This window comes from Cygnus atratus, chromosome 5 (genome assembly GCF_013377495.2).
Source record: "Cygnus atratus isolate AKBS03 ecotype Queensland, Australia chromosome 5, CAtr_DNAZoo_HiC_assembly, whole genome shotgun sequence".
NCBI classification, from domain to species: Eukaryota; Metazoa; Chordata; class Aves; order Anseriformes; family Anatidae; genus Cygnus; species Cygnus atratus.
In genome coordinates, this window is record NC_066366.1 from 17,333,831 (window position 1) to 17,359,802 (window position 25,972).

Here is a 25,972-nt window from a genome sequence, read left to right on the forward strand (position 1 = left end):
ACTAGATGCCAACAAATAAAGAATGAATATGGTTGGCTCTTTGAAGGCCGTTGTATCCCTATGCAACTGTGTTCAACTGAGTTGCTGGTTTTAAAGATGTGGTAATATTTTTCTTTATGAAGACGATGTAAGATCGACATAGACCATAGATTCTTGTAACCAGAATAAAACAACAGAGACTCCAGGTAGTTCTTGAGGAAGGCAAGACAGAAAATGTGTTCCCTGACAAAAGTGGAGAAAGTATAACACATTGCTTAGGATGCTGAAGTTTGTAGAGACATTCATTACCAGGCTGCTTGTTTACATTAGAATTTAAGACTATTACATATATAAAAATATCCAGTGAACAAGGGATTTAAATTTCAATTAAGAGTTTAATATTTAAATAATATTGATTACACAAAGGAGCCCTTTGTTCTAAGTTACTGTGACAGTAGCTGGAAAACAATGCAGGAAGAAATTTGTTCACTTTTCAGATCTTCTTACAATAGGATGATCAAAACTTGAAACCAGTGATTTTGTGGGGGGACGCTAACTAAAGAATGTCAGAATGGTGAACTAGAAAATGGGGAAAATCTATGTTTACTGACAGTGACTATAAATTATTTATTACTGTTACAAAAAGCAGGACATGCCCATCTAACATCTAATCATCCCTACAGGGATGTTTCAGCTTCAAATGCATGATTTGCACATTGAACTAAAAGCTTGCAGAGATCTAGCATTTGCAGACACACTTGTTTTAGAACATTTTATAGAACTTTGATACAGTGAAGTCTAGTGAGACTTTTTATACATGTCAGTGCTTTTAGGAAAAGCTTGGAAATAGAAAAAAAAAAATAGTGCTACTAAGGATAAGGTCTTTCTGAGTGTAATTTAAGGCTGTTTGCACAGAAAGGCTGGAACACCATATCATAGTCTCCCATTGCTAATCAAAGGAACAAGTTTCAGAAGCAGATCAAACCCTATTTTGTGTTACCATGTGTGGTGGTTTTACTTGGGTGGGCGGCCGAGCTCCACCACAACTGCTCTCTCACTCCCCCTCCTCAAAGAGGCACGGGGAGAAAATATGATGAAAAGGGCTCAGGGGTTGAGATAAGGACAGGGAGATCGCACAGTCATTATCGTGACAGGCAAAACAGACTCAGCACAGGGAGACAGTAAGACTTATTACCTATTACTAACAAGCTAGAGAAGTGAGAAACGAAGGAAAGAAACCAAAAGCACCTTCCCCCCCATCCACCTTCTTCCACCTCCTCCCCCTGAGCGGTGCAGGGGAACGGGGTAATGGGGGTTACGGTCAGTCTATAGCGTTTCTTCTCTGCCGCTTCTTCTCGGTCACTCTCGTCCCCTGTGCTGTGGGGTCCCTCCCACAGGATGCAGTCCTTGCCGAACTGATCCGATGTGGGCTGCCCACAGGCAGCAGCTCTTCAAGAACTGCTCCAGATATGGGTCCGTACCACGCGGTCCATCCCTCAGAAGCAAACTGCTCCAACCTGGATCCCCCATGGGCACCTGCTCCTGCGTGGTCTCCTCTCCACAGGCTACAGGTCTGGCCCGGAATCTGCTCTGGCAGGGGTCTTCCACAGGCCACAGCCTCCGTCAGTGCAGGTCCACCTGCTCCACCGTGGTCTCCTCCACGGGCTGCAGCGTGGAACCCTGCTCCACCGTGGTACTCCATGGGCTGCAGGGGGGACAGCCTGCTTCACCATGGTCCTCACCACAGGCCGCAGGGGACTTCTGCTCTGGCGCCTGGAGCACCTCTCCCCCTCCTTCTTCCCTGACCTTGGCGCCTGCAAGGCTGTTCCTCACTCCTCTCACTCTCCCAGCTGCTGTGTGGCGCAGCGGTTTTTTTTCCGTCTTAAATATGCTCTCACAGAGGCGCAAAACAACATCACTTATTGGCTCAGCTCTGGTCAGCAGTGGGGCCCTTACCAAACATGGGGCAGCTTCTAGATCCTTCTCACAGAAGCCACCCCTATGGCCCCCTGCTACCAAAACCTTGCCACGTAAACCCACTACACCATGTCAATGGTTCCTCAGGTGTCACAAAAAATATGTCAGAATGCACACAACAAGGTCATGTAGAGAATGAAGAGTCCAGCTAAAAAGATGGTGATGCTTTAAAAAGGTCTCAGTTGGACAACAGTATGGAGGAAGAATTCAGACTTACCATATTTGGCAAAAATACAGGTTCAGTTAAACCTGGATTCACATCATTGTTCCAGTGAAAAAGTAATTATTAATACAGAGAAAAAAAAAAAAAAAAAGGTTGATCAGCTCCCTCTCTGAAAGCACAGGCATTGGAGCTCTTAAAAAACTCAGTATTTCTTGTGCGCTGGCTATCAGATCCTCCTTTATGACCAGAAGATCCACTCAGTATCCAGTATATTTTCTGTCAAGTAGAGACTTGATTAGCAAGACCATAGTCCAGTCAGCACAGAGGTTTTGTACAGGCCACAAAATATCCTATAAATACAAGACCATTTTGTTTATTTTGGGGGTACACATAGCTGTTTGAGGTTTAGTGACTTGCTGTATGCTGTGTTTGGGAACACCCTAGCCTCACTTTTAGAAAGTAATAAAGCTTTGTCTTAGCCTTCATATACCAGCTGCACTGTTCTTTTTAAAACCTCGATGCTACCCCAAGTGCTTCTTGGGTTGTGTGGGATAGATACAGACCTGTATGGGAATTCCCCAAAAGATTCTGGCCCCTGTTCAGTCTAACCATGGAGAGATTCTCATTGCTGAGTGTCCCATGAAACTGATTGCAGCAAGGATGTAGTAAGGCATTTACCACAGGGACAACAACCCAGAACAACATATCAGAGGAAGAGATAAATTTGGAAATGCTTTTATGGATTTTATTTTTTAACTTGCTAAAATAAGGTGGGACACAGAGGGGGATGATTTCCTAAACTCTTGATGAAAATCACTTTTATCAGGTGAATACAAGGTAGACTTTTTTTTTTCTTTCTAAAACCTCTGAAAAGTGCATGAGTGCCAATAGATCACAGTAGATGATATTAAAAAAACTGCTCAGAAAAAGTTATGAATGGGCAAGGTCCAAAGAAAATGTAAACTAAACAAAATGGTCTTGTATTAATAGGATATTACATAGCCTGTACAAAAATATCTGCTTTATTTTCAGTTGTTAGTCATACACACTGACATCATTTGTGTGTCTGCCACTCATGAGAGAAGGACCATGGTTGTTGTAAAAATAAACCTGATATCTTTATTTGTACACGTTTTATTATGAAAACATAAATGAGAAAGAGCTAGCTTCATTCCCCATTGAAAAAAATTTTAACATATTTTGTTTTTTTTTTAATTTTATACCTAAAAGTCCACAGCAATAAATCTGGCTTAATCCAAACACACATACACACATATATATAATGTAAAGTACCTGCAAAATTTATTTTAATCATCTTTTGCATTGCTAGATATAATTCTTAAACTGTAAGTTAAATGGCATTTTTGAAACAAAACCCAGAGATATGAAGAGAACGCAATGTTTATAAGGGCTTTGTGAGTAAAGAATGAATAGCTTTCAGTATCACGAAGACAAAACAATAAGGAAGAATCTGTGCATCCCTGAGAAGGTTACCTGTGATTCAAATCTGTACTTGTATACCTTGTTGTGAGGTTAACAGATGCTACTTCTGTTCATAACAAGGAGCAGACAATCTTCATTCTCTTAGAAACAAAACAAAACAAAAGTTCTTAAAAAAAAAAAAAAAACACAAACTGTTATATTAGAGCACATCTGAAATGGACACAAACGATCCATTAGTGACCCGGAAAGAAGAAAAAAAATGCTAAAAAAAAAATAAAAATCAGATACTTTGAGAATTTCTGATTTGTCACCCTGCTCACAGTTTTGCTCTTTATGTTTTTCTATTATTGTGCTTTTATTACAGTTTTTTCATTTGCTACACGATGTCTAGTTATTCCTTCTAATTTTCATGTTCCCAAACTGTGGTCTACTGTGTCCTACAACTGTAGGACACTGGTCTTTTATTTTTACTTTCATCTCTTATTTTTGTTGCCTGCCCTGATATCACCATCTCTTCTGTTTCACCTAGAAGGCAAATGCAGGGGCCCGTTCTGGAAAATGTTCGGTTTCTTTAATTGTTACTGTGATTAAAGAAATTTTCTAGTGTTCACTGTCTAGTGAAAAACGGGGAGTTATTTCGGTGTCTCAAATATGCTCCAATGTAGACTTTTTTGGGAATCTTGTCAGATGCCTCCTGTGCAGGCGCAGTTTACCACATCCAAGGTCTGCTCCCGGCTACATTCTCTTGTGTGAGAGAAACAGAAGTAATTCAGTAGCGGTGATTCAAGCATCTGTTCTATCAGAAAGTCAGCAGTTCTCCGCATTAGAAATACTGACCCTTGCTACACTGCTTTTATTTCAGCGTGCTCTCAGCCAGTAGGGCAATCCAAATATATCACTAAGATTTTCATTTCTTGTGAAATCTACTTGTAAGTCATTTTGAAAAAGAAAGATTATTAAACCCCTGCTGTGCTTGAAAATATTGCCAACAGACAGTGTTTGTGGGCAGAAGAAAAGTTGGTCTCCAGAGCTTTTGCACTTGTTAGATTAGTAAATAAAATACTGGAAAGGGAAAAACTACAGAAATGCTGTTTTGTTTCTTCAAGAGCATTTTGTACCTTGTGCGAATAAGCATGGCAGCAGAATTTAACCTAAGAGGTTTGCATAAGTATTGTTTTGCTATAAAATATGAAGGATGAAATTAATGTGAACTGAAATATTAACCTTACTTAGATTCATTGGTCTATTTACCTTCCTTACTGCCTCCTGACTTGATCAGTTTGACTGAAACTTCTAACAAATAATTATGACTCATCGCAGATAATAACCTAATTAATTTCTTCCAGTTACTTGTACCTGAAGAACAGGAGCGAGAGTTGTGCTTGTGACCAGCACATCAGAGTGCTGGGACAAACACAAAGCCTTGCTGCTGCTCCAGCAGGAGTGCTTGCTTTGCTATGGAGGCTGCAGGAAGGTAGTTAGGCCATAAGACCATCTACAAATCCCCATCATCTTAGCTCATGCCTACTTAAATACAGCCTACCTTCGGTAATCAGAAACTGGCCCAAAATATTCAGTAGACATGGAGTACCAGCATGAGGAGCTATGAACTGGATATGTGCACACTAGTATCGTCTGACACAGCACTATGGACTCCAGATCTGAGCTGGTTTGGGATCTCTTTTCAGATTAATTCTCTCTGCTGTGTTCCCCCAGCCTGTAGTTTGGGCATTACTGTGGAGAAGAGCAAACTTGACTCTGCCAGCACCTTCCTCAGCAGAGATGGTGATAAAAGTTTCACACTCATAGATTTTTCCAATGCTTGATTTGAATTTCTCTTCAATATTCAAAGCAGTGTGAAAGAATTGTTTCTCACATTTTTTTCATCTCTCCTTCCCTTTCTCCAAAATATTGAAGAAACACCTAAACAACAGGAAAAAGATTAACTTCATAGAAAGTTTTTAACAAAGGTGTAAGAGGAAGAAAAAGATACACAGGGCCAAATCTTGACTTGAACAGCACAGCTCATTCAGTTCAATTTCAGTTGAACTCTCTTTCCTCAGATTTAGAGGATTAAGGGCAGATTATTGTATTTGTAGACTTTGACGTAGTGAATGGTTGTTCTGTTAACAATCCATCATTGTTAACTACTCCTCAACCTAGGGCCTGTTCCCGAACATCACTTGTTTTCTTTCTTAAGAAAATACAGGTGATAAAGGAAAAAAAGCTGCTTTGAGTCAGGATCCAGCCTGACATCAGTTGTAGCCATGGTGACCGTGGCTGTGACACATACCCAAAACCTTAAGTTAAGGCTCCTCTACCTCACCGTCCACTTGTGGTGTGCGTGGCCACAGAGACTGATGGACAAGATGTGCAGTAAGATCAACCAGGAGACGTACAGTAAGATCAGGGTCTTGTAGTTAGACTGTTACTAGAAATCAGACAATTTAATACTGAATTACAGGTAGGTAAGGTAGTTTTTCAGATAAACTAGCGCGGTCATTTGGATTATAGAAATTTGACTAGATTACCCAAAGTCACAGCTGATCACACATTGGTTTTGGAGGCAAAACTGGAAGTTAAATGTAAGTTTTGAAAGTGAGGAATACTTCCTGTCCATGTTTATTTCCCTAATTTCAGTTCTCTGTGCGGTTCTACAGCCAGAGATGGGGAAGAACTGCTGAATTTGCTTCTCCACTAAAAGAAATGTCTGTGGAGCCACAGTTGAATTTGACTGTTCAGGTCAATCATGCAAAATCATTAACTGCGGATACACAAGGCTTTCCTTCCAGATTGTACATGGACTGCACAGGAACATTTTCTACATGGCAGCTGGGGCACAGTCACTTGTTTGCATGCTGGAGGCCTTAACGTGGTTGTCATCAGGACTATAGACAATTACTTCCTTTCCAGTGTTGTTGCACTGATCTCAAGTTATGTCAGTCACTCTTGATTATGTATTTTAAAGCCAAAAACGATCTGCCCATAAGGCAGAACAGACAGATCCCGTTCATCATTAATCACAGGGAGGGGATACATGTCAGGAACAAATAGGGATGGGTAAAGACAAGGAGAAAAATTTAAACTAAAACCACATTTTCAGAAAAAGCTCTATCCTTAAGAGAAAGCAAGATTAAGTTGTAACTTGTGCTGACCTTCATTTATTTGGCTTGTAAAATGTGAGTCAAGGTGCACTTCAGATGCAGAGAACTTCCACCCTGCACGGTACTTGTCTATTAGTTTACTTTTCTATTTACTGGGTCGTATCCAAACATTGGTTAAACATTGACCTTTTTGATATTGAAATGTATTTGAAGGAAAGAATTTGCCATTATAACACAAGATTAAGAAAATACATTTTCAGTTGTGACCTTTTTAAGGAATGTTTTAAGCAAAACTTTTCTTTAGTGAAATATGTATTCTTGGATATTGTCATTGTATTCTTGTCATTTGGAAGCTGTCCTTACTAAGGGCAGATGATTCTGAAAATTTACATCAAACAACAGTTATTTCTAAAAGAGAAAAGACTAAATTATAATATTATCTATCTCTGAAAGAAGTTGGGTCTCTGCCATGGGAAAAAAATACATAGTTTAATTAAAACAAAACAAAACAAAACAAAAAACAATAACAACAAACAAATCCGGAAGATAGATTGTTATATCAAGAAACACAACCATAGCTCAGGTTTGCACTGAGCCTTCCTATCTACAATTCAGATGAAAGACCTTTATATTTCATTAGGTAAATGGCACTTTTTAGCAATAACTGAACAATGGAATCAAGGTACATAACATGTTCAAACTTCAGTTTGAATGGAAGAGACACTATTACCATCCCTTTCAGATTAAGAAAGAAATTCTGAATTTTTCTGCTTTCTACTGTGAGTTCCAGAAGGCTTTCAGTTTACATAATTCCACCTCTCACTAAAAGTATTGAGATATTCAGCTGCTCATGATTTGCAAATATACTTCCTTTTAGCTCTGATGGCTCTTACATCAGCATAGGCTAGTTCAGATTTTTCAGCATGTTTTCAACTTTGCATTATTGCCATTGTGTTCATTTATTTTTTTCTCTTGGTTGTAGAATTTATTTTTTTTTTCCAGAAGATGATCTGTCATTCCCAATCCATATCATCATTTCTTTTCCCGGGAACAAAGAGTGCAGTTTATACAAGCACCAAAAATTGATTGTAGATATTGTGAACCAGTTTCAGATATACCCTGTAACAGCTATAGAAAATGGCTTGTATTTGGTTGTAATTTCCATTAAAATTTTAGCAAATAAGGATATCTAGAATAGTTAATTAATTGAAATTTCAATATTACAAGAAATTTGGAAATTGTTTGCACTGAAAATTGATGGAAAAATATTCTTACACCCTATTTCATGATTATTGCATAATGAAAGGAGCTATAATGTGGAAGAAAACAGCTTTTTTGTTGTTGTTTGGATTAATGTGAATTTTGGATAATATATCATGTAGTTAAGCTGTTTGAGATAAGGATGTTATATTAAAATTAGTTATAACATATATGCCATCAGTAAACTTAGAGAAGAGATAAAACACCTTATACTAGACTGGCACTATATATAAATTCCTTGTTATTTTTTTGGACTTTGCCAAAGCAGAATCTGGCTGGTATTAGGTATGATACTTTAATGACATTAAAGTATAAGATCCTGATAGACATCTGCTTATGCATATTTTCATGTTATTAAACTTTTTGGTATTTATTGGATTTTGATTTGAACTTTTGTTCATATAATTAAACATAATTCTTCTTTTTAAACTATAGTTTTGTTGTGAAAAGACATACCAGAATTCACAACGTTATTAGAGCATTAATTTTACTCTTGTAACATCAGATTCTTTTTTGTAATTCATATTGTGTGTAAAGAGACTGTGGCCTCCTCTTGCCATAGCAACCACATCTTTTGTTTTTACTAAAAGAAAAAGAAAAAAATAAACTTGAAATGGTAAAGCCTAATTATTAATTTTGGGAAAGTTATCCTTTGATTTACCATTGTTATGTCCTTCAGAGAGGAAAATGTTGATTAGAAAGTCTCTTGCTGATACCAAATTATCTATTACAGCATATCTCTTATGCACTATTTTGAGAGAGAAAGTAAAGAAATTAAGGCCACATTCTGAAAAAGCTTTCATGGGTACAAAAGATATATACATATTTTTTATTTATCCTTTAAGTTCCCCATTACCTACACTGGAATGCATGAAGTGTTGCCTGTTTTTATAGATATGTAGATTATTATGATTTTGGCTCCTGCTGAAGAATTTCTTATTAATGCTGAAGAATTTACTTATTAATAAAACCTGAGATTTATTTAAAAAGATTATTTCAATTTATTTTTTTTTGGTAGGACAGAACCTACATCTTTATCTCAAATTTTGCATTTTGAGTATTAGGTTAAGTATGTGTTTTTCCTTCATCTCACTAAAAATTCATCTCGTCTCAGTACATCAACCGTATTGCTAGTTTTTCCCCACATTTACCCCTTGTGTCATCTGCGTACCTCTTGCAGTTCCATCAGGTTTTCACCTCCTTACTTGGAACCCATAATGCTGTTCTTCCTTAATAAGAAGTCCAAAGGCCCAGTTATTTTCTTTGTAGATGTAATCTCTAGTCTTGAACCTGAATGGTGAAGGCTGGCTGCATTCTGGCAATGCCTCATTTTCTCTTCCTCTTTTCCATAGATGTTATGTCTTCAGGCATGGCTAAGGGTATTTCTGCTTTGCTCTTGCTGTTAGCAATTGCTAATATTTAATAGTCCATGCAATAATGATCTAAAGTGGGAGTGTTCTTGCTTTGCATGTCCACTTTTCGCCTTGTACTCACATATAGACTTAAAAAGCACATTCCTTCTCCCATCTTGACTTGAGTGTTTTATCAGCTGCTACCATAAACTTATGAAATTACTCTATGGGTGCGATGTACCCAACTTCTTTCTCACAATACAAATGCTTTTTGGAGATAGAAATATTAATGTAATTTGGAAAATCAAAATAGCAGATCTGACAGATTAATAAAATACTGAATTAGGGAAGTCTTTCTTAATTGCTAAGTAGTTTTTGTTCACCCTATCTTGCCAGTCTGTGGAGTGAAATCAGGACTGAGATTCAAAAATGAAAAGTCTCCTCACCATGTGTCTTTTACTGTCTCACATTTTGCAGTTTCTTTCAGTTGGTTGGAATCCTTTATTATTTGAAGTTAATAATGTATTATTTGAAGTTAAATCAGTGTACAGTAGGATGCTACGATACTTAAAATAGCTATATGTATATTATTAATTACGTCTTCCTACTTTCTTGTCTCATATTAAGAAATACACTCTATTCTTACATGAACAAAGGGTACATTGTTAAAAATGTATTGAAAGGTGATGAGTAGTTGGTAATGGGTGTATGAACAGGCTTCTGTTTTATGTAACATTGAGTTATCAGATTTACTTTGGGTAGAACTATACACAACCTTTAACCATTTTCAAGAACAACTGGAATGTATCAACATGTTTTTCATTATTTTTGCCCCAAATTTATATTTATTAATACTTTGATTTATGTATTATTTATTTTATTAAAATCATTAAAGTACAGATCCCGTTTCTTCATTTTGACTTGCATTTCAATGTAGAGATGCCATTTCCTGCTTATGTAAACATTAGCAATAGGTCTTAGGTAACTAAAAGAAAAGGAATGCTAAACATTTTTTATTTGGCTTTAGTGTCACTGTGGAGTTGTTGCTGTCTTCCAAGGTCAGTGCCCTCCCATGTTAGCTCCTAACTTCCTAGCTGGCTATAGGTTTCCTCACATACATGAAGTCTGAGAGGTACTTGATACATTGTAAATTTAAAACCCATCCAGATATAAGATTTTGCCTTAATGGGTGTTTCCGGCGATTTATTGTGTACTTCTTACTGAACGTGATCTGTAAATATGCAATTCATGGAATCTGTGTATCTGAATGTACAGTAGAAAAGGGCATAAAATTGATCTATTTAAAAACATTTTTCTGTCAAATTTCTGTTAATAGACATCCACGCTCCGTAGGCAACAGCACAAATAGCTTAAGACTGCATTAATGACAAACTAGGTAAATGTTTAATTTCAAACGCAGTTTTATAGATCCTGATTTTTCAAACCAAACTTCTTACTACTCCTTTAGTATTATCAGGGCATATCTATAGATATCTATATATTATCTATATCTATATCTAGATAATATATAGATATCTATAGATATATATCTATATATAGATATCTATATCTATAAATATATATCTAGGTATAGATAATATATAGATATCTATAGATATATCCTGATAATACTAAAGGCGTAGTAAGAAAAAAAATTATATATATATATATATTTTTTGCCTATCATCAATTTGATTTTTCATCTGACTCTATAGTAGTGTAAATCAAGTTCAAATTCAAAGCCATTGAGTCGCAGCAGTTCCACTGATACAGAATTCAATTGCAGTCAGGCTTGGGGACTACAATTTTAAAGCTTGATAAGGCATGTTTTAACAGTGCAAAGAGTGCTCATGTTGGAGCTCATCAAAATAGCTCTGAGCAAGTTAATATCCCTACCATACTGCAATACCCTGCAGAGATATTATTCCAGGTCCTGAAAACCATATGCATATGTTAGGAAAGAGATGAGCTTGGGCTAATTAGCCTTGATTTTCAGCAGGGCCAGTTAGCTTGGCTGCTTAGCTAGCACACTGCTAATGGAGCTGTGCTGCTTCAACTTCCACAGGCTTATTTTTGGTAGCTCAGGGACCTCTAGACTGAACATTGTGTTTTGTACAGATGTACTCTGTAGACCTGTGTTGTACAACCGAGCTGTTCCCAATCAACCTATTTAGAAGAGCTACCTGTATTTTTATTGGTCTATAACACCATATTTATTCAAACAAAATAATGTATAGTGTGTTTTTTAATAGAACATTTATGTTCTTTCAATCTAAAATACAGTGATTGGTAAGAACTTCATCTCCAGTTGCTTACTAATAGAAACATAAATTTTTATTCTGCAGTCTTTTGTTACAATGTTTGTTGTGTCCTACGATTGCTATCAAGATAACTAGTACTAGAGTAAAAAGCTTTTTCTTCCTTTGGCAAATCATTCTGCTCCCTATTGTCATTATCTTCTACTGAGAAAAGTCACTGAAATGTTTCAAAAGACTGTACATTGTGTATCACACCTATGGGATATTCAAGTATATGCTGTATACTCAAACCATTAAATCATATTACTTGACCTACATTACAAATCTCTGGAGCTACCCACTAAATGAAGTGGTATCTTTGCTTAGGAAGTACGAAACATATGAGAGCTCTCTCTCTATATGCATATAAACAAAAACCCAATTTCAGTGTGGGTCCAGTGTTACAACACATTCAGCACTTCAGGTTAATTTGAACAGGCAAGACAGAATTTTGGTATTAATGTGGCCATACATTTATCCCTGATAAAAGCAGGAATGCAAAAAGTGAAAATTGAAAAAAATACGTCAGGGCCACAAAAACTTCTGACACAAATGGTTTCGGGAAGGGGTTGCAAAGACTGATCAGGAAGAGTCTCATTTTAAGGTTACTCTGTGCCCCCTTTTGAGGCACTGGAATTTGAATTATTGTACAATGTTTGCTCTTACAAACACGATAGTCAATTGTTATTGAATGTGTTATGTAAATAATCTTGGTATTTATGTTAGAAGAGAAAAAAGTCTAATGTTTCCTATGTGTCTCTGTATTTAGTTTTAAGCATTGGTGAAGGTGGATTCTGGGAAGGCAGCACCCGGGGACATATTGGATGGTTTCCTGCAGAATGTGTTGAAGAAGTTCAGTGTAAACCAAATGAAAGCAAACCAGGTAATCAGATCAAGTTCTTGTTGAATTCTAACAATGACAAATGTGATGTATCTGGACAAGCAGAGAAGCAGCCTAGATGGTAATGTGTTATACAGCAGTGCTTTTATGCAATATTAGAAATTGGAGAATTAAATAAAGCTGAGCTGCTGAATTAAAAAATAAAGATGGGTTTATTGATCAGATTTTACTGGATGCTGTCCAAGCAAACAGTCTTTCTCATGAGGGACTATGCTGTGAAGTACTGCAAAAGCTCTAACATAGCAGTGTATTCAGACATTTTGTAAAACATTATGCTGTGTTTTATTTTCTTACAGTATTGGAGAATGACTAATTAGATAAATAATAGAAGGAAAATTGGTCAGTCATCTCCCAATCTGAGGTAGTCATAGAATGTATTAATCTCTTTTTCATGGGAGTAAGGTTCCCTCTGTTGACCTTTTGCTAAATTTTAGAGGAGGCATCCATTAGGGCATGTCCCACTACAACCTTACTGATAAAAAATGAAATAGAATTCTCTGTTATTGTACGCTTCAACTGCCATAAGTAAAGGAAGAGTGACTTTAGGCAAACAGTCTTTACTGTTCATGTATAATAAAAGAAAGAAAATATGTACACTGAAGCATGTTATTTTAAGAATTACCTAACATCTCATAATTTCTCTCCTTTTAAGAATTAAGATATGAGGGCATACTCTCTAATTAAATGCTCATTATAAATGAGCTCTAAGAATATAATTAATGTTCTCCATGAGTGTGTGCAGTTTTAAATTAACTATTGATGTGTTTTGGATCTCTGATGTATTAAGAACTTCCTGGCAATACACAGAAAATACACTAAAATTTATACATAATATTGTTGATTCATGAACATTATTATTTTATATGTGCCATTATAAACTACACAGGCATACTATTTTTTTACTTCTTGCATGTGCACTAAATAGGGGTATATGTATAAACAAGATATAATGAAATAGAATTCACTGGACGAGGTAATTCCAGGGTAGTAAGGATTTGGAAATGTTTGTAAGATTTGATAATAATTTTAATTTCCTTGCTTACAATGGAAGCTGAGGTAAGATGAACATGAAAATGTAGATTCTATAATAAGAAAGCTTTAAAAGAATGAGGGAATGAGGCATCGGGAACACTGCTCTAGATAACTATGCACTGTGTGAAAAGGTTATACTTCCTCTTCCATTTCTCTTTTGAGAAATTAAAAAAAAAAAAAGGAAGAGGGGAAGAGGCAAAACCAAAACCTAATGTTTGAGAGAACAGATTTAGCCTCTAAAATAGTGAGAATAGTTGTGATAGTTGTGTAGCTCCTGAAAGGGCTGAAGAAAAAACAAAAACAAAAACAGAATTTAAAGTCATAGAGGAATATTAAACAAAAGGAAGATTGAGGTTGGAAATGGCAAATCTAGGAGCAATGAAGTTCTCAAGTACTAGAAAGGAATAACAAGTTGAAATTCCAGTGTAATTTCAGTTTTTGGAAACACTATGGAAAATGAATAAATTCAGTCTGTGTGGGACATGAGTTATGGAAGAGCCACACATCAACTGTTCTGAAGGTCCTTCAATAACACATTGTGGCCACTCAATTGAAAGACTTCAGAAAGACGTCTATCTAAGTTATCATAAACGTGTTTCTTGATTCATAGCAGCTCTGTATTAAATTTGAGTTGTGCATCTGTGTCCAAATATGAAAAAAGTATCTGGGAAGGGGCATTAAGTGAAGTTCTGAAATAGGAAAGAAGTTTTGCATCACCTTTAGTCATATGCAGTGGTTTTGAAAAAAGAAGGTAATCAAACTTGTTTGTCACAAATCCTTTAAGCTCTTTTCAAGAAACAGTGTAGGAAGTAAATTCAATATATCATGATTGTTTTAATATGTGACAAGGTTATTTGCAAGCAAATATTGCTTTGATCAGACAAAGTAAAATGCAAATTAAGAAGAAAAATGTTGTGAGAATAGCAAAAGGATTACCAAATCTGGAAGTGCTGAAAGAATATCAACAGAAACATCTTACAAATTTTCTGACGTGAAATTACGAAAACTTATGCCACGTGTCTGGCAAAACAGAAGAGCATTTACTCAAATTTATACTTACTGCATACTATTGTCTTTCTGATTGTTCTTGTATTTGTTTATTGTTTAATGTTAACACTAGTTGAAGTCCTTAAATACAACATTCTTCTTCTCCAAAAAAGAAGAAAATATAATTAAACAAACTTGAATGGGCACATTTTCTATACCTTTGAGTGCATTCATGTATTTTGCTGGGCTGTCTGGAAAAAAATTAGTCCTCTGGCCTGCAACTAGGGCATAAATGAGGTACATGCTTCTGTGTGTGATGTGATAGAGGCTGGGGCTATGAGCGTAAAATATGTGAAATGCACACTATGCACCATATTATTATTGAAGTATGGTATGGACTGAAAGCGGCTGATCACTGAATTGCTCAGTGCAGTCAGTTTCATTCCTTTCGCATAGGAAACAATGGAAATGAAAGAAGAGAGCTTTACAAGCAAAAATCAGTCTGTACTCCCTCCGAGTACAAATGCAAAAGTAATTTAGAAAAAATGTGTTAAGCATGGTGAAATGATAAGAAATTAAATTAGGTCTGCTGGGACTGCTGAAAGAACATCAGCTGAGAAACATCATAAACATGTGGAAGTTGCAAGAATTTGCATCTTGGACTTTGCAAAGCAGCAGAACTCCTTATGATAATGATTTAGTAAGTAGATCGTCTTAATGTGTAGGAAATGAATTTCAAACTCAGCTCTTTTCAGACCAGGACCAAAGCAACAGTTCTTTCCTACAAATGAGATTTAGGAACATTTCTTCAAACAGCTTCCCTTTGCTATTAAGTTTGAATAATTATGTTTAATAGTAGCTTGTCATTTGCACACCATGAATGAAAGAAAGAGAAATAGTTCTTGGAAAAAACAAACCACAATTAAACACTACATGCCCAGTAAAACTGGCGGGCAGGTGTTTCGTGTCATGCTGATGTATAATCTCACTTGTAAGACAAGTTCAATTTTCAGGGAACTTCATTGCCATCCAGACTCTCCTGTGGAAGTAGGCAGCACATAACAGCACCTGGTTCCTGTGATCTCTTCAAAGATATCATGCTAGCTTGGCAAGTTCTGTTTTCCAAAAAAAAGTCATATTGACTGGCATTAATTCTATACCCCTTCTTTAATCCTTCATTAATTGAGACTTGTAGGAATTATTCCATTATTTTGCTAGGATTGATGCTAGGCTTATAGGCTTTTAATTATCCAGCCTGTCTCATTACCCTTTAATAGCACTGGCAAAGAACATGTTTTCTTTCAGTCTTATGAAGTTTCCTTGGTATTTCAAGACCTAATGAAAAACGAATAATGACAAAGAAAATAATTATCAGTGGTCTGCTAAATTCCTTTGCTTGCTTTTTAAAAATTCTTAGGCACGAAATCTTTGTACCATCTCATTTTAAACAGTGTAGCTTTAGTAAGCAGTTTTTAACGTTCACCAGTATCTTTGTTAGAGTCAAAAGTATTCCTTCAGGTGAGATTGATACAGCATCTTATTTTTTTCTCCCAGAACAAAAACACAATACAAATGTTACATACTTTTTCTTTCTGCATTGACAGTTTTCCTATGTTATTTAGTTATGAACAAATTCCATTCTTGATTTATTTATTTTTATATATTCCTAAATATTTAAAAATATACCGTTTTCATGTGTGCCAAAGTGTTCTGGGTGGATTAGAATGATGCTCTGTGCAGGAGAAGCTTCATACATATGAAATCCAAGTTAACTGAAATTTATGGAAATGTGAGGCACTACCTTGGGTTAACAGACATCTTAAAAGGATTTACTAGCTAAGGGGTGCAGCTCACAGGATCACAAGTCATCTTGGATCTCTGGCAGCAATAGTTTGTATCCACCAAGAATGCACTATGACATAGCTTTAATTTTTCTATCTGTAAAAGAGCAAGGCTTCCTTTTACCCATTTACTCTACCCTTAAAATTCGTTTTCATTCTTAAAAATATTAAGAATTGCTGCCTAGTACCTTCCAATGGAAAATGATTTACAGAAGAATAAGTTGTCCATAAAATCATCTGTCCATCATCAATGGAAGACACACTTTTTTTCCTCCTACTTAAGTGTAGGTATTTTCATTTGTTTTTCTTCCATCATAAGGTATTACTCTGACTTAAGAGATTTGCTACAAATATGTTTTTTATTGGACTTGTGATTTTATATTCCATGTCCTTCAGCACTCAGATATAGATAACCTGATTGCTTGTAGCTGAGGTGAAGTATTCATTTAGTTTTCAAGCTAGAAGTTATCTTTAATTACATTCCGTCTTTACCGTATATTATTCCTTCCTGCTGTGTTCTCTCTACTGATGTGCCTGTAGAACTCTTAGATTTTACAGATGATACTGAAATGCAGGCAGACTCAGCATGGCATAGTAATTCTCACTATAGTAATTCTCTTTCATCTCTTGGCCTTCTCAGTGTACCTTTCCTTGAGTTCCTTGCTCATCTTTCATATCCTCTTTGGGGTGATTTTTCACTAAGTAGAAAACTCCATGCGTTTTTCTGTCCTGTGGCCTTAGGGTACACATTATACATAGTTGTAGCATGTCTAATTCAAAGAGTGAGGAGATGTGACATTACAAATCTCTGTGCTCCATATACCAGTTGAATTCCTAGCAAGTTGACTTTATTTCTCAAATTTTGTCCTTTTCAAATACAAATCTTTTATTTACCTTTCAATTCAGTTTAATAGCCAAGTTTGTCTAAATCCTGTTTTACTTTTCCTTCCAGTTTTCTACAATCCTTTGTTTCTGACTTACACTTACTGCTCAGCTTCTCATTTTCTATCCATCTTTTTTTCTTTCCTTCTTTTTTTTCCTTCTTTCTGAAGCTGCTCTACTAAATGAGATTGAGCGTTTTGCTTTGTTTACAATAACCTTATAGATACTATTAGGTTTTTGTAGCCATCTTCCTAGCTGGTGATCTTTAGACACCTGATGAAATGTTCTGGAATGACTACCAGTTATCATCCATGATTTTATATTCACAATATTTCTATTTTACTTTAAATAGTCTTTACTTTTCTAAGGTTGTACTTCACAATGCTCTCTTTGCATGTTCCTACATAAAATCTAGACTGGGATTTCTCACCTGTCAAAGTAGCGCTTTTCCTTCTACTACAGATGGAAGTCAGAGACTTTATCTACATTAGCAAGTAGTCCAAGAGATGGAAAGCAAATCCAAAGAATGAACCCAGCATTTGTAACACAGGAGTCCTGGGTGTTTATTTCAGACTATTTCTAATCCAGGCATGTTGCTTGAACAACCACCAGTGGCATCTTTCATTTAATTTCCTCCTAAAAGAATCCAGTTTGCAAACTCTGAGGCTGCTCAGTCTTGCGGGCTACAGCAGAGTAGGCAGTACTTAGAAAGCACGTTCCTGGCCCAGACTAAAATGCTAATGTAGACGTGTGCATGCTGACCTCTAGTGTCATTGATGCTCAGAGCAGATGCTACCTAGCATCTAAAATGGGATTTCTGCCTCCAAATGTCCGTATCCAAACGTTCAGCATAGCTTGCTTCTGAGTTTTCAGCAACTTGAAAATACAGTTTTCCAGTAGGTAAGATTTTTCGGTAATAGAATAGTTCCTTTACCTGTTTCTTTTTACCTATGTAGCCATGCAATGATGTGGATGTGAGCATCCACAAAAACAGCATTCTGTTTTATGGTGAAGATCAGGAATATGCTACCCACTGCATTTTTGTATAAACTGCATTCCATTTCAACAAAAAGTGGGAAAAAAATAATCTATCCTGGAACAAAAAAGTCAGTGTGAAGAACTAGATATGAGTTGGCTTCAAGCCAATCCTCAAAACCCAGGTGATTTAGGAGCTTGTTTCAATACTAGTCAACCAATTCTGACAAATCTCTCTAGCTGAGGATGCAGATCAACTCTAGTTTTTGTCTCAAGTAGTGGAAATTTAAGGAATGAATCTCAGCAAGTTTCTGCACTTTAGCTTTGCTGAGCAAAGCATTTGTGTTCTCAGTGATGATAAACAGCAGTTTGGGAAAAGACTTCTAAAATGAATCATCACTCTATAATAATACTAATTCAGAAGCCGAGGTAACTCGAGAGCTGTTTTTGTCTACACACGAGCTATAGGATGGAGCAATGTGCTTCCCACACAACCTGGTGATGTGTGTTCTGTCTGATCAAGGGCAACTTAAAAGACACTGCAGACTTCCAGTCCCTGCTCTTCTGACCAAGATGTAACAGAAATTTCTTACTATAACAGTAGTATTTGTAGCAAGAATATCTGTCCTTCGGAAGACTGAGTCTACCAACTGATTTCACTGGTCAGATAATCCCTCTCAAATTACAGTGATTTTCTTTGGCTAACAGTATGAGCTTGGTTTCAAGAAAGAGTAAAATAAAGCATTCCATGATTTATCCAGTTTTTGAGAACAGCATAAAGCAAAAACATGAAATAATTATTCAAAATATAGAAAATATAAGCCTAGATCTAGAGCTAAGCCTGTCTGCATCTTTATCTCTGAATAAGTAATTTTTAATTCATAATATTTTACTGTTTCATCTCCTCAGCTGACATGCACTTCATCCCTTTCACTCTGATTTTCATTCTTGCTAAGAGCCACTTAGGAATAACTCTAATCAGTTGAAAAGGAGCAACACAATTCTCTAAAGCATTGAAATAGGCTAAAATTAAATTGCACAGCAATACAAAATTAAACTTATATGTTAGGAAACTCAACATTTCCAATGCATCTGGGATTGCTGATGTGTGAAGTCAGACATGCAAGTGCACATTTTTTTTCCTTTTCTGATTCTTGCATCTTTTCTTCTATGTCCATCTAACAATAAAGGATAAAAAAGTGCAAACTCTGATGAGTGTCTCAAAAAGAAAGCAGTTACCATTATAGTACCTTCCTTTTACTTCCACTGTTGCCTTCACATTTTCTGCTCAAAATTCCAGTCCATCTAATGTGAAGAAGTAACTTCCAAAGCTTGTGAACATATAAAGAAGCCAAAACTTTCTAATGTTACAAATTACTTAAGTATGAAAAAGATTAAGGTATATAAGGAATGATTTATTAAGTGATGCAAACTTCTTAGGAATTTAAGCCCTGTTATTAAAGACAGGATACTTGAGCCTGTGGCAGAATTTGAGAAGCACTATTATGCAGTGTACTAACAATCTAGAAATAACACGTAACTTTTGGATTCCTCATTGTTCTTGTGAAAACTACACAGACTAACACTTTTTTTTTTAAAAAACCATCAAAGTCCAGGGTCAAATTATTTGTGTTTTAACCAATCATTTGGCATATCTCCATCGTTAGTAGGCAAAATCCATAGCTTTTTCCTTCTGGAATTTTGCATCATTTCAGATTTTATTAAGAATTTATACATTTATATTAACATCTCTCCCCTGTACTAACAGTTCTTTTTTCTCTTGGTTAGAGTTACTTGCTAGTATCTTATGATCTTACAATCAAATATATTTGGCCTTTGCTCTTTCTGTAAATATCTTCAATTACAGTATGTTATATTACAGTAGGAGTAGGGTTTTAGTTTTTATTTTTTATTCTACATTCCACCCCCCCCCTTTTTTTTTTGGAAATACTGCTTAATAAGGATTTGCTGATACACCTATATACGTATTATTTATCTCAGAATATAACTTCTGTTAAAATAATTCTGGGTATGTATTTGGATTAAATTAAGTGTGATATTTCATTTAACTCATTTCATTTAGCATAACCTAAAAATTTCTTTAGAAAACCACTTACTTAAAATGGCTGACACAAAGCAAGGCAAATCTTATATGTATTCTGAAAGTGTTGATAAATCACCTTTTCGTCTGTATTCTCTGGTACTAAATGACATTCAGTTTTTTTGCCCCTCTTATTTTTAATGGTTCAGATTAAAGGCTTGACAACAGGGGCTGAAAACTCTTTGAAACACTCCCCAGTTATCAAAGATCAAATTCATAATAATTTAAGGAAGATGATAGAGTGTCTGCTTATAGTAATGGCAGTGCTGGAGGTGATCAAGAAAATGATACCTAAATAGCAGCAGCTGGTAGATAATCCATAGTCTGATCTTAAATTTTGTCACTGCTTTTTGCTTTCATACCTGCCTGCAACAAAAGGGAGAGGAAAGTGGCCTTTTCCAGCCTGCTAATAGATCTGTGAGTGCCTGATGGCGAAAAAATGACTTGATAATATACCGCTTGATGACAGTAACTGAACATTGTAGAAGTAGCGTGAAAACAAGCATGCTATTTTGATTCATTAAAAAAAAAAAGTTATTACATTACATACCAATTGCAGCTTTTATTCTGTAGTGAAAACCATGTAAGTGGAATACATCTTTTGCCAGAAAGCTGTTAATTTTATTACTGGATTGGTATCAAAGGGAAACTCTGGCATCTCAACTTGCCTTGTGAACTGTTAACCCCAGCTGGTGAGGTAAGGCTTTTAATTTCTTCTTAAGGAGATCATTTTCTCTCTAACTGGCATACTTTTCTTGGTATGTCAGCTCTAGGTAGGCAGCCCCAGACCTTTCCAGTATCTCAGGTGGCCTGGGATGTGGCCACAGAGCTTGCAGAGAAGTTATTCTACTGGGGGACCTCACACGATCTCCTTTCAACTTATCTCTGATGCTTCCTCAGTCTCACTCTGACATCTCACAGGTGTCTTTTTCTTAGTATCAGCCACTCCCTGTTCTGCCTGGAGGGCAGAGTCAGAAGGCACCAGTTAGCAGCTGCAGCAGATATTCTGTGGCATTGGTTTTAAGGGTTGGGCTTTGAAATGTGCCATGCCAGGGCTGTGCTTACTCAGACAATCAATATTGCAGTGTGTGTTTATGCAGTGAAGTGAAAGAATATCACAGTGATATTGATAGCCTTATTTTTCAAACCAGGGACAGGTTATTTGTCTTCAGTTAAAACAGACAAACCCAAGCAAATGTTTCTAATTCTGTACTCAAAAAATATATTGAATTTTAAATGGTAATTAAGCTTGGCTTCATTATTTGTAAAAACAGGTCACATTTGGAATGGAGTTCTGAAATTTGTGTCTGCTTACTGATTTGAAATGGAAGATGCCCCCCTGAGTTTCTTAACCCTCAATTCAGGCCCTGCATTGTTAGCTGTCTTGGGGTGGAAATTGTTGGGTTTAGACAAAGGGGTATTTGTTATTTACTGTTGTTTGAAGAAACTGCTGTGACTCCTCATGAAGAATCAAACACTACACAACTGTGTAAAGAGAGCAATTAGTGAACAACTTAAAGAATGAATTAGTTCTGCAAATACCAAAAAATAGCTCTAAAGGTCAAGATAATTTTGATTTACAAGTGAAAAGGACTTCAGTGTATTGTTTTAGGACTTTTTAGTAGCCAAAAGTTCTACTAATTAAACAAAAATCACAGGAAGCCATAGTCTTTAGTTCATGTTTATAGATATTTTATGCACATTCCAACACTAGTTTAATGATATTTAGAGAGACATTTCAAATAGTTACGTATTTTGGCTGCTCTCGTGGCAATAATAAAAGGAATTAAATTTAATTATCTGTATGACAAATTAGTACTTCAAGGAAATTAAATATAATGTATCCTTGTCTCATTTTTCTAAAAATTCCTTACATTAAAAAAATTAGTATGTGTAGTAAAGGTTAACAGGAAACCTCCAGAAGTTATAATATTAACTTTGGCTGAATAGTTAAAATGTTCGATCATATGAGTTAAGAAAAGTATTTCTACTCTGTTAGATACATTTCTGGGTAACAATATACTTCAGGAGATGGAAAGCTGAAGTTAGGTAACAAGAGTAGAAGTCTTTGCAACCACATTGCTATGAATGATTGAAAGTACTGCTGTTTCAGGGTGTGCTGAGAATGTTCATACATGTTATGAAAGATAGGCATGGTCAAACCAAAAATGGACTGAGGAAAACAATTCAGTCAGATACCAACAACATCGAGAAACAGCAGATAGGGATTAGAAAACCGTGGCAGTGGAAAAGATGTGCTTAAAAATGATTCCACGTCATAAGTTTTGGCCAAGGTATATTTGCAGGATGGAAGGGAAAGGAAGGCCTTTCGCATTTTCAGCACATCTGCACTTAACAGATTACCAGCTGCGAAGTGCCTTGACACAAGAACAACCCAACATTTCTGTAAAGTTTTAAATTAAATTAAAATTCATGCAGGTATGCTTATACATGGCTATGTGAAAGACAAAGAAACTTACCACTTTCTCAGTTACTAAGTAAGTTGTTATGGTTGTAGTTATATATCTCCTGCATGTACAGCATTGTCTGTATAATCATATCCTTTTTTGGTGCAAAATTTGTGCAGCAGTATGTTATTTGTCAGTTACAATTATTTTCCATTCACAGTTTTCTCTCCACAGTTGTACTGGCAAAATGGTTTGTGTGGCTACACTGTGGACTGAAACAGAGTGCTTTAAATATATATATACATATGTTATTTGGTAGGCTGTCTGTTCTGAGACTCATTTGGAAAAATGATCAATGATCAGTGGAAAGGACTGGAGTCCCAACAGTTGATAGTGCAGAGTTGATACCGCCTGAGTCATCTGTTCAGTAACACACTGATTGAAAAGCAGGAGTTAACAAGTACCCCTGACTTTGCAGTAATGAGCTAGTGACAATTATAAGGCACTTAAAAACAATTAATCCCACCCGTGATGCTTTTGTAGTATTCATGTAGTTTACTTGACTGAATGTAGACAGAAAAGCTGTGGTGGGTACAATTCATTCACCTAATGATAAATGTCTATGACATTAATATTTCTACCTGTGCTACCTTTCTATGCAGGAGAGGGAAATAGGCAGCAGAGGAGGGTGGATTATCTGACATTCCTTTGAAAAATACTTCAAGACAGCAATTTGAAATTTTTTTATCAGTTGTGAAAACTTAGATGCAGATAAATATTTATTTTAGCAGGTGCACTGACATGCGCTCTGAAGCTAGTCTGAGACACAAACAAAATATAGTTTCCTAGCTACATATAATTTAAAAGCATACACAGTTGTTTCTCTTAAAGAAAAAAAAGAAAAAAAAATTCACTTGTTGAGTGAATTCAGAAAACTCATGGCGATGAGCATCATCAGTGAGTTGTTGGCCTAATGCTGTCTGTTGCTACATTCTCCTCACTGGGTATAAATAAACTTTACCTTTTCTTAGCCTAAGTTTTAGTATCTCTATGTGCTTCAGAAAGATACAAGATAAAAGATATCTAAAGAAAAAAATAGTTATCTAAAGATAAAAGATACCTAAAGGAAAAAAAAATGAATTTCAGCTGCTATTTCCATTCTAAATGTTTTCTCTCTCAGATAACTTAGAAAAACAATTTATTTCACGTTATAATAATGTTTGTTGGTCAGTGCTTAAAAAGAAATAAAAGAAGGAGCCATATTCCTGACTGTAAAATCCTGTAGATTAAATTTTCCTTTTATTTTCCAGGACAAAACCTGTGCAATGCCCTGGTCTCATTTAAGACTTTGAAATGAATAGTAGACTTCTGATTGAGAGGAATTGTACACACAGGAGTTGTGCATGGCACTTGTAAAAAAAATCACAAATATATTTTGCTAGGATTCTGTCATCCAAGGGCAGGATACAGTTACGTGCAGTGAGCAAAAGACCATGAGGAAAGGCAATGCCAAGATTTATTTATTTTTAAGAACCAAAGTATGTTTAAAATGTAATAGAAAGAATGGTGGAAAGAATGGTGGAAAGAATTAATTGCTAAGTACTTGCCCCAGAAGACAGAACGGCAAATTATAGACAAGTGCTCTGATTAGTACTGCAGAAATAAAAGCTTAGATAAAAACCAGAGGAGAAGTACAACACAAAATTAGAATAGAAATGTAATCCTTTGATTTTGTCTGTTTGCATTGTAAGTACTGGTATGATCCTAGATGTAGGCTGTTAGCTGCTGATAAAGTAATGCTCACAGACAGAAAGAAAATCTGGCTGAAGAGTAAGAAAGGGAGTCTCTTGAGATAAGGAACTCCTTTGTCTGGAACAGACTTGCAGTGTTGCTGTAGTTCTTTGGTGACAACATCTTAATATCCAATTTACTTTTAAACTCGTAAGACTCTCTATCTCCAGATAGTTCTGATATAAAGCTGTAAAATAAAGATTAATTTTTGTTGTAAATGATCAAGGCTTCTGTAGCTGTGGGTCAGTTCTAGGCCTTACTCCCTCCATTCCTGTAATCACTGCATAGCTCAGCTTTCTTCAGTTCCTTTTCCTGAGCTTTGCTGTTTGAGGACTCTTCTTCATTCCCCTCTCTGTCCCCAGCCTGTTAACTGGTTCTGGAGTGGGACTTAACCTCTGAAACACCTAATCTTCATAATTATTATCAAACATCCAGATACCATTATTACAGGTGAGAGAATTGAAAATTACATATTCTTTCTAGTGTTCTTCTGGTTTCATCATACTCAAACAAGGAAATAAGGTGAAAATCTTTTAGAAATGAATTTAACAGTATCTAAAACTAAGTTACTGTGAGGAGTTTCGACATACCACACTCTATTTGAAGTGTGCGCTGTACTGCAAATTCAGGAAATATATAAAAAAAAAAGTTAACAATTAGGAAAACACAAGTCAGGTGAACTTTTTTGTTCTCTCATTTGTGCTTCTTTTTCAAAAAGAAAGTTGTAAGGGTTTAGTTTGTTTTCTTATGAATATTTAAAATATTATATTATTCATATTTATATTATTCTCATTCATTTGTTTTAATTCTTTCATCATACGTAAATGTGATTTGCATGAAATATGCTACTGACATTGTCACTGAGGTACTACCTGTTTTCTGGGCAGCAGATGGATAGGTGAAAGAGGAAGATTTTTGTTTTTCTTGTGAATGTCTTTTTTAATGGGAACAATGGCAGAGTTCATAAAAAAAAAAAAAGGGAGTATTTGTCAAAAGGATCATACATTCTTGCTCTACCATTAAAAGTAGCTAATCTCCAGTTTTCATCTTTTCTAATTTATCCCTATGAGTTATTTTATCAAAGTGAGAAAATATTTCTGAAGAACAGCTTAGTGCTTATGTTCTCTCTATCTCCTCATCTTCTGAGGATGCCTTCTATGCTGCATTATAGAAGATGCTATTTTTAGGAATGGATGTCCTCAGGTCCCCACTCCCCCAAAACATATTGTGATACTGTTAAACAGTGCAGATGCTTGGTAATACATGTAGATGCAGTAGTAGACCTTGACACAAGGGCTTAATAACTCTAAGTAGCTTGGGGTGGGAAGTGTTTATAAGACTGATAAGTAGAGAAAATATACACCTGGGAAGCAAAATAGCTGATGTGGTTGCAAGTGCTGTTAGCTCCATATATTTTGGTGCACTATTGCCTCCAGCTTCCCTTCTGTTTTGGGTGTGTATTTAACAGTGCATTGAGAT

At 35.9% G+C, this 25,972-nt stretch overlaps 1 protein-coding gene across 2 annotated transcripts in view; it reads left to right on the plus strand.

Annotated features, from left to right (window-relative positions):
• The window catches only part of SHANK2 (SH3 and multiple ankyrin repeat domains 2), a 307,767-nt gene that overhangs the window by 95,336 nt on the left and 186,459 nt on the right, over positions 1–25,972 (plus strand). For both annotated transcript variants that reach the window (XM_035552219.1, XM_035552220.2), the window contains one exon: positions 12,345–12,458. In XM_035552219.1, coding sequence (XP_035408112.1) covers positions 12,345–12,458 — 114 coding nt within the window. The remainder of the gene's footprint in view (positions 1–12,344; positions 12,459–25,972) is intronic.